At 28.3% G+C, this 9,225-nt stretch overlaps 1 protein-coding gene across 1 annotated transcript; it reads left to right on the forward strand.

Annotated features, from left to right (window-relative positions):
* The first annotated feature begins 1,987 nt into the window (after nucleotides 1-1,987).
* Nucleotides 1,988-3,022, forward strand: LOC142531410 (uncharacterized). Its single transcript, XM_075637519.1, has 3 exons — nucleotides 1,988-2,209; nucleotides 2,371-2,498; nucleotides 2,682-3,022. The coding sequence occupies exons 1-3, from the start codon at nucleotides 2,051-2,053 to the stop codon at nucleotides 2,806-2,808; spliced, it is 414 nt and encodes a 137-aa protein (XP_075493634.1). The 5' UTR covers nucleotides 1,988-2,050; the 3' UTR covers nucleotides 2,809-3,022.
* The last annotated feature ends 6,203 nt before the right edge of the window (nucleotides 3,023-9,225 follow it).

Here is a 9,225-nt window from a genome sequence, read left to right on the forward strand (position 1 = left end):
TAGCTATGACTGGCTTGTAATTGAAATAATTTATTAATATGAGTTCATAAATTTGAAGTTTAAATTAATATTTTCTTTTAGTTGAAGTGATTTTGAGTGATTTTGGTCAATGTATCAAAATGAGTTTACCAGCCATTGGATGTTACCAAAAGCCGATTATTGCTAAACTTTTCACCATTTTCTTTAAAAGTTTCATTAGCCTTTGTTACAATCTAATTTTATATGCCTAATTTCACCATTTTCAACGTTTGACTCATCGAGCCAATTAAGGGCAAATTGTACAACTGTACATGATTATACATGTTACAACGTTAAACCTAACCTAGGCTGCTTACTTAACCAGGGTTAAATCTCAGGCACTAAATATTTATATAAAAATAATATTTCTAGGTAGATAATATATCATTAATAAATAATTCAAATGTGTACGAAAACAAGAAATATTATATGTGTTTAAGAAACTAACGTGTATAATTCTATATTGATTACTAGAAAACATTGGAATAAAGGCAGAATAATGTCTCGTTTATAGTGGGATAGGTGATAATGCCAAAACTCATATAACCATCTAAGATGTTTAATTCCCGACTAGGGATTTAAACGATCTAAACTAAGTCAAATAGTATAAGGTTTGAGCTTAGCTCGTTTAAGATTGATAAAGGCTCGAGCTCGATTCGAGTTTTTGTCATCAGGCTCGATCTCGATTTATCTTGAAATTACTAACCTCGGGAAAAACTCGAGATGATCTCGTTAAAAGCTCGTTTATAATGTTAATTAAGCCTGGATCGAACTTAGTTAATTAATATCTCATTTATCTGTTTAACAAGCCTAGTTTGAGTTCGGCTCGTTTTCGTGCTTGTAAAGCATAAACTTGAGCTCGAGTTTGAACTTGATTCGAGCTTGTCAAAAATTAAATATATATATATGAACTAATTTTAAATCAGATATAAAAGTGTAAATTCATTCATAAATAATCAAAACTACAAACATAACAACTAAAAATATATAAAGGAGCCGAGCTCGAGCTTACGAGCCACCTAAACAAGCCGAACTCGAGCTCGTGAGCCTATTAACGAACATATTTGCAAGTTCAAGAGCCGAATATCCTAAGGCTTGAGTTTGATTTGATTACTTTGAGCTTGTTTGATATGATTAATAAACGAACTCAAACGAATTTTTTATCGAACCGAGGTATTTCTACGAACATTTCATTAATAATTTTCAATAAATAGACTTAATATTCGGATAACATTAATCAAGAAGGTATTTCGTAAAACCAATTAATATTTTAATTTTATTTTAATCATCAAATGCCAAGTCACCCTAGTGAGACTTGAACTTAACTCATCCCAAAAGCTTGCTCACAGATAGAAGATTGTACAATTTCATATATAAAATTTTCTGATATTTTATCCGATCGATACGAGAAAACTAAAAACCCACATCATTTGTGACGATATTTAATGAAATCAAGTTTTTTTAAAAAATAATTAATAATTTATTCAGAAACCCAGTCCATTAATTTGTTTTTTTAATTAAAACAACACCTCTACAACTAGCAGATTATTTGTTTCTTTATAGGTCATCATCATCCTAAAGATAAGCTAAAATGGATCCCACCAAAACTAGGACAATTAATTTTACCATAGACAATGCATTATTGATTAGACATCTAACCTTTTCTTTAACTCCAATCTCACATTTTCTTTATTATATATTCAACACAAGAAGCCAAAACTCCATCCAATGTTAATTAATCAATATATAGGACAAAATTTTGTGTGAGACGGTCTCATGGATTGTATTTTGTGAGACAGATATCTTATTTGAGTCATTCATGAAAAAATATTAGTTTTTATGCTAAGAGTATTACTTTTATTATGAATATCGGTAGTGTTGACCCTTCTCACTGATAAAGCTTCGTGAGATCGTCTCACAAGAGACCTACTATATATATATATATATATATATTATATAATAATGTTTAATGAATCATACTCCATTAAGTCCCACAACCCCATCATTCTTCTGTTAAAAAAACATTGCAGCAATGGCTATCATCAGATATACTTCTCTGTTTTCATCTCCAATTCTATCTCTAAAATATGCTTCAATTAAAGTGACAACAAATAGTAGAGTGGCCATGTCTGCAAACAGGACTACTCATTTCTCAGTTAAAGCACAGAGCAGATCATCTGTCAAAAACATGGTGATTGATTATTATAACTCATTTTTCAAACATAAATTTTGTTGGGATTTTTTTTTTTTTGCTTGCTTTACAATATCAGTTGATGTTTTCGGGTTCTTGATTTTATTTCGATTTGTATTTTTCTGTATTTTGTTTTGTTTTGATTGATGATGTCTTGACAGGTCTTCGAGGATCAATCTGCTGGTGTTGTTTGTTACAAAGATGAAAATGGGGAGATAATATGTGAAGGATTCGACGAGGGCCCTCGATTTCAACCTCAATTATCGATTTTCGATAATAATAAATCAAGGTATACCACAAATCATAGAAATTATATATAACATATATGTTACACGTAAAAAAACAAAATAGTTATTACATTTTACTTCGTTTTAATTTAAAATCGAACTCAGTATAATGTCTGCAATGAACTTGATGTATATTTACTCGATCTCGGTCGAGTAAATATCGATTTGGTTTGATTTTATGACAGCAATAGCATTGAGATAATCGACCTATTTCAAAGATGTTGGCTTCAACCAGTTGATGGAGATGATCATGAGCTGAAAAGTGAAGGCAAGGGATTTTCCTGTGGCAAACTGATTTTCAATATTAATTGATTCAACAAACTAGGTTGAGTCAATATAATATTTATTATTAATCAATAATAATTATTATTATAACATTTACTTGTCATGTAAATGTCTAACTATAGTATGGTCATTCAATAATACACTAAGTCCTTTAATTTGCACAGTTTTTTTCCTTCCTAAATACGAAAAAAATTAGAATTGGTCGTCGTTTCGATTCGGAAATTTGGATGTTTATTTTTTTTTATGTTTTGTTAGTATAATTTTTTTTCCACATCGAAATCTATAATCTTGTAAGACAAAAACTTGTGTTAGACGGTCTCACGGGTCGTATTTTGTGAGAACGGATCTTTTATTTGGGTCATCCATGAAAAAATATTAATTTTTATGCTAAGAGTACTAATTTTTATTGTGAATTTCGGTAGGGTTGATCCGTCTCACAGATAAATATTCGTGAGACCGTCTACTCATCTTTTAATTTGGATGAATTCGATTTTAATTTGTGATTAAGAGTTTACTAGGGGAAAAAAATGGAAAGCGTGGGCAGATCAAGCCCTGTATAGGCCCAATGGACCACGTATAAATTTATTTAATTCTATAACTTATTATAAAATTAGTTTGCCGTGTCTGAATAATTTAATTTATTTCATTGCAAATTATTTAATGATTTGTTATAAATTTTAATTTAAACAATTACGGGATAAAATTATTTTACAATTCTAATCTTGATTTTTATCATATAGTAGTTCTTGATATATGATAATATGAATATGTTGGTTCTATTTGGACAAGTATTTTAAAAAATATTTTAGTGTTTTAGAATTGAAAACAAACTTAAAGTACATCGTTTGAAGATATTTTTTAAGTTTTTTATGAAAATTTCTTTAAAAAATAAGTTCTTCACGTATAATTTTTAAACAATTATTCAGACTTGTTTTTTTTCCAATATTTTTATAACTTTGAAAAACTTTTAAAATGTAAAAACGTTTTTGTAGGATAGTTGTTCAAACACATATTTACGAGGAGTGTTATTTATACTCTAAACACCATTAATAACATTCGACCTTATCTAATTAGTCATTTATTAGATAAATTTACCCTTATATTTATTTTTATGTTGTAACATTTTGATTTATCTTAAAATACATAAATTTTCTACCATATACAAATAAAATATAAAATCAAAATATTTATCCCAAGTTTTAGTATGGGTACGTAAAACTTTGGTTAATTTTTTTTGCAACAATATACATAAAATATTGGGATGTACAAAATTTGTATTTACCAACATTTTATAATCTTACATAAAATAAAAAAATTGTTATATTATATTATTAAAACCTTAGTATTATGTTTTACTAAAAAAATTAAATATATTATGAATTTTCTAATATTTATTAAATTATATTATAATTTAACTAATTATATGGCACGTTTGTAGTCTCCAGCTAGATAATATATAATTAAAGTAATAAACAATTTTTAGAATTAATTGGTCAAAGTTTAATCCAATAATCAAAACTAAATAACTAAAATGTAACATAAATATTTATTTTAAAATTTTAATTTTTTTCATATTAATTTTTTAAAATAAATAAAAAAAATCAATGAAATTAATGAATATATTTAAAATACTTAGAGATCATTAAATCAAATTAAACAAATTACGGTTCAATCAACTAAATTATATGCCTCGTCAAAATTTAAGTTGTATGTAAATGATATTAATTAAAAGAATGAATTTATTATTATTATATAAGATAGAAATTATGACTAAACATTAAAATGTAGTTATTATTATAAGATTTATGTGAAAACAATGTACGGTAAGTTTTAATAATTAACTAAAATTATGGAGGGTAATCTTGCCAACTATTTAGATAATAAAAAAAAAGTCATATTTATTGTTAAAACAATTTTTAAAGTCTTTTATAATTAATTTTTAAAAGACACTTTTGTAAATACGTTTTATAAGTACTTGTCCAAACGGAGCCGTTATCTTTAAAAATACATTTTTTTATCAATGGCATGCATAACATATATAATAACTCAGCATGTTAGGATCAAGAGATTGATTAAATGAAGGGTTGAATAAACAATCTCAAAAAATTCTAACAATAATTCGGTTGAATTAACAACATTGAATTTTAATTCTTGTCGGTTGGGCTTAGTAAACCGATAGTTGGACATCACGCGGAAATAAACTTACTGAATCGGTTGGAACAATATAAATTGCAAGCCAAGTATCAGTTGGGCTAGAAAGCTGAAATCTATATCTATATCTATACTATATACCTATAAAAGTGTGGATACTTCAAATGTTTTCTAATTGTGAATGGACGTCATTACCCTTCACATTTTTTACTTATTTCAATTATCAATCAAGTAACCTATGAAGTAAATTCACATTTAGTCTATTAATTAATAATTAATACTAATTAAACATATTTTATGGTTATTACCCTTCACATTTTTTAAAGTCCATAAGTTGATTGATTTTTAGTTTATTATGTCTTATACTTGATGTTTGGATATATATTTTTTAAAAATTTGTTTCATTTAATTTGATTCTATATATTGTGCTAATTATAATTTATTAGATAACATAAAATTATCAACTTGAATTTTAATTTGACAAAAAATTCGAAAGTAAATTACATAAGTTCTTAATTAATTTATTCGTCCAATATAACAAAGAGATTAAACTCAAATTTATAAAAAAATGATTCAAGTTATTTTTTTAGAAAATCAAATTTTTTATTTTTATCATATAATTTGTATATTTACGTGCATCGCACGTGCTTCATACTAGTACCTATAAAAGTGTGGATACTTCAAATGTTTTCCAATTGTGAATGGACGTCATTACCCTTCACATTTTTTACTTATTTCAATTATCAATCAAGTAACCTATGAAGTAAATTTACATTTAGTCTATTAATTAATAATTAATACTAATTAAACATGTTTTATGGTTATTACCCTTCAGATTTTTTAAAGTCCATAAGTTGATTGATTTTTAGTTTATTATGCCTTATACTTGATGTTTGGATATATATTTTTTAAAAATTTGTTTCATTTAATTTGATTCTATATATTGTGCTAATTATAATTTATTAGATAACATAAAATTATCAACTTGAATTTTAATTTGACAAAAAATTCGAAAGTAAATTACATAAGTTCTTAATTAATTTATTCGTCCAATATAACAAAGAGATTAAACTCAAATTTATAAAAAAATGATTCAAGTTATTTTTTTAGAAAATCAAATTTTTTATTTTTATCATATAATTTGTATATTTACGTGCATCGCACGTGCTTCATACTAGTACCTATAAAAGTGTGGATACTTCAAATGTTTTCCAATTGTGAATGGACGTCATTACCCTTCACATTTTTTACTTATTTCAATTATCAATCAAGTAACCTATGAAGTAAATTTACATTTAGTCTATTAATTAATAATTAATACTAATTAAACATGTTTTATGGTTATTACCCTTCACATTTTTTAAAGTCCATAAGTTGATTGATTTTTAGTTTATTATGCCTTATACTTGATGTTTGGATATATATTTTTTAAAAATTTGTTTCATTTAATTTGATTCTATATATTGTGCTAATTATAATTTATTAGATAACATAAAATTATCAACTTGAATTTTAATTTGACAAAAAATTCGAAAGTAAATTACATAAGTTCTTAATTAATTTATTCGTCCAATATAACAAAGAGATTAAACTCAAATTTATAAAAAAATGATTCAAATTATTTTTTTAGAAAATCAATTTTTTTATTTTTATCATATAATTTGTATTTACGTGCTTCATACTAGTAATGTAAATGCACATACAAGTTGCTTAGGAATGAAATTATTCTTAATGGTCTGATAATAACAATCAAGCGTGTGTTTCAAATTACGAAAAATAAGTTGGATTTGAAAGCTTTGGATGCAGAATAAGGCTCGTGAACAAGAAAAAGTGTGTTTAGAATGAGTGTCTATCTATTTATAGGTATGACTTCCAACATTCGACTTTTGAATTTGATTGCCATTCCAAATATAAAAGGCGTCATGAACGAAACTGTCATTTCTGACAAATAGTACGATTCGCTAATGTACATGGACTGGAATTTAACATATCGAAAAGTTGTTATGTACGAAAAATATCTCATATGATATCATCAGTTTAGCTCTGATCCTTAAAAAATGTTCTGAAAAACTTTTGAAAATGTTGGTTGAATTTGTTTGACTTATTCAATTCTGATAGGGTAATAAGCAGTCCTTGTGAATCAGAGTCCTTTGATAATTAGATAATTTCCAATACTCAATTAGGCTCGTGTTCAGTTTGGCTTGGGAAAATATTTATGCATGGATAATCAATTTCTTTTATGGATTGAGTTCAGCTAGGCTTTTACGAAATGTTCATATAGAATAAGTAGCTTTTTTTTTAAAAAAAAAAACACCGAAACTTAATTGATCCAATTATTTCTCCTTTTTTGGTGATTGATAAAATATGCACAATATATCAGAAAAATCGAATTCATTAATAAATGAAAGATTGAAGTAAATACAGAGTTGTGTTAAACTGAAACTGAAATAACGATGTTTACTGGACTCTGAGGGAGGCTTGTTGGAGTCAGATGGCTTAGAGCTTGACTGAGAATTCTTGATGGATAATCAATTTCCCGATTCCTGATTTTCTGATGTGTTTCCTCATTTTTGTCAACACCGGGGTACTTCAAAATATCAATCACTGCAGTCAGTTGGGTTCTTACAACATCGATATTTGAGGAAATTTGAATATTAACTTCATCGATCTTCAAGGATCACTGAAAGTTGCTAAGCTTCAAGCCATGATGTAAAGCTAGTTTATGAACTTTACCATTCATTGACAAGCCTTTTCCAATTCTGCATCAATACTCCATGGAATTGTGCAGAGCTTCACACGAAGAGATGAAGAGAAAATGAAGAATCTTATTTTAGTAAAAATGAGTTCAAAAATTATACAAGAGAGTACAAGCTTCCCTATTTATATGTATGCTCATAACTACCTAGATCCAACTAATTGACACTTGTCATAACACTTCACTTAACAGCCCCCCCTCAAGCTTGGAATAGATTAAGTGTAAGTCAGATTTGTTGATAAATTCTTCGCAAGTCTATGATCAACTTTCTTGTGTTTGAGTCAAAAGTCAATGCCAGATAGATGCATGGTGGACTCAACAGCAGTTGGTTATACAAGACTCAAAATATGTAACCGTAAATGTGAATAGAGATCAACGGTCAAGGGAGTCAGCATTATATACATATCTTCTCGATCATAATAGCTAGCTAGCAGGATAGATGAAGATACAAGAGAGTGCTGTGATATGAATTCAAGGGTGTATCTCCTTGTGAAATAAAGTGAGGTGCAAGAGTGAATTGTGACTCCTGTTGATCGAAGATAGAACACATTAGGGAGCATTGAGATTGTCTGTTAATTCTTGTAATTGGATCTCAATCAATATAGTGTTTCTCTTCTCCCGTGGACGTAGATCAAATTGATCGAACCACGTAATTCCTGTGTTCTGTTTTTGCGGGTTCTTTGTTTTCTTTCTTTTCTGTTGTTGCGCATGACAATCAGTTCTTACAAACAAGCATTGGTTCAGAGTTTATTCACTAAAATTGGTATCAGAGCCAGGCTTTCGTGACTGATCTTGAATAAAGAACAATGGCAACAAGAATTGATGTGGAGCGGTTCGATGGGAAAGGAGACTTCGGGATTTGGCGACGAAGAATTCATGCCATCCTTGTACAACAGAAGGTGGCAAAGGCACTGAATGGTTTTAAGAATCTCCCTGGATCTTTATCAGAAGATCAGAAACATGAACAAATGGAACTAGCGTTCAGCACTCTAACTTTGCATCTTGATGATAAAGTACTCCGAGTAATTTCATCAGAAACAACAGCATCTGGTTTGTGGAAAAAACTGGAAGAATTGTATCTCACCAAATCCTTACAAGATCGGATCTACTTGAAGAGCAAATTATTTGGATTTAAGATGAGTGAAACAAAAACAACAACTGAAAATGTTGATGATTTCAACAAGCTGCTACTTGATCTTGAAAATATTGGAATCAAGATCGATGATGAGGACAAAGCAATCATTCTCTTGAACTCTCTTCCAAAATCCTATACAACCTTTGTTGAAACTCTAAAATATGCTAGAGATTCATTGTCTTTGAATGATGTACAAAAGGCCTTGAAATCAAAAGAAGCTGATGCACTTACAGGAAATCAATCCTTACCAACTGCAGATAGCCTCATTGTGCGTGGAAGGCCTGAGTCAAGATATGACAGAAGGAAATCTCGAAGCAAGTCAAGGAGTAAATCAAGAAATAGGATGATCAAGGGCAAGTGCTTTCACTACCACAAGGAGGGTCATTATAGAATAAATTGTCCA

Source organism: Primulina tabacum, chromosome 17 (genome assembly GCF_025594145.1).
Source record: "Primulina tabacum isolate GXHZ01 chromosome 17, ASM2559414v2, whole genome shotgun sequence".
Classification (NCBI taxonomy): Eukaryota; Viridiplantae; Streptophyta; class Magnoliopsida; order Lamiales; family Gesneriaceae; genus Primulina; species Primulina tabacum.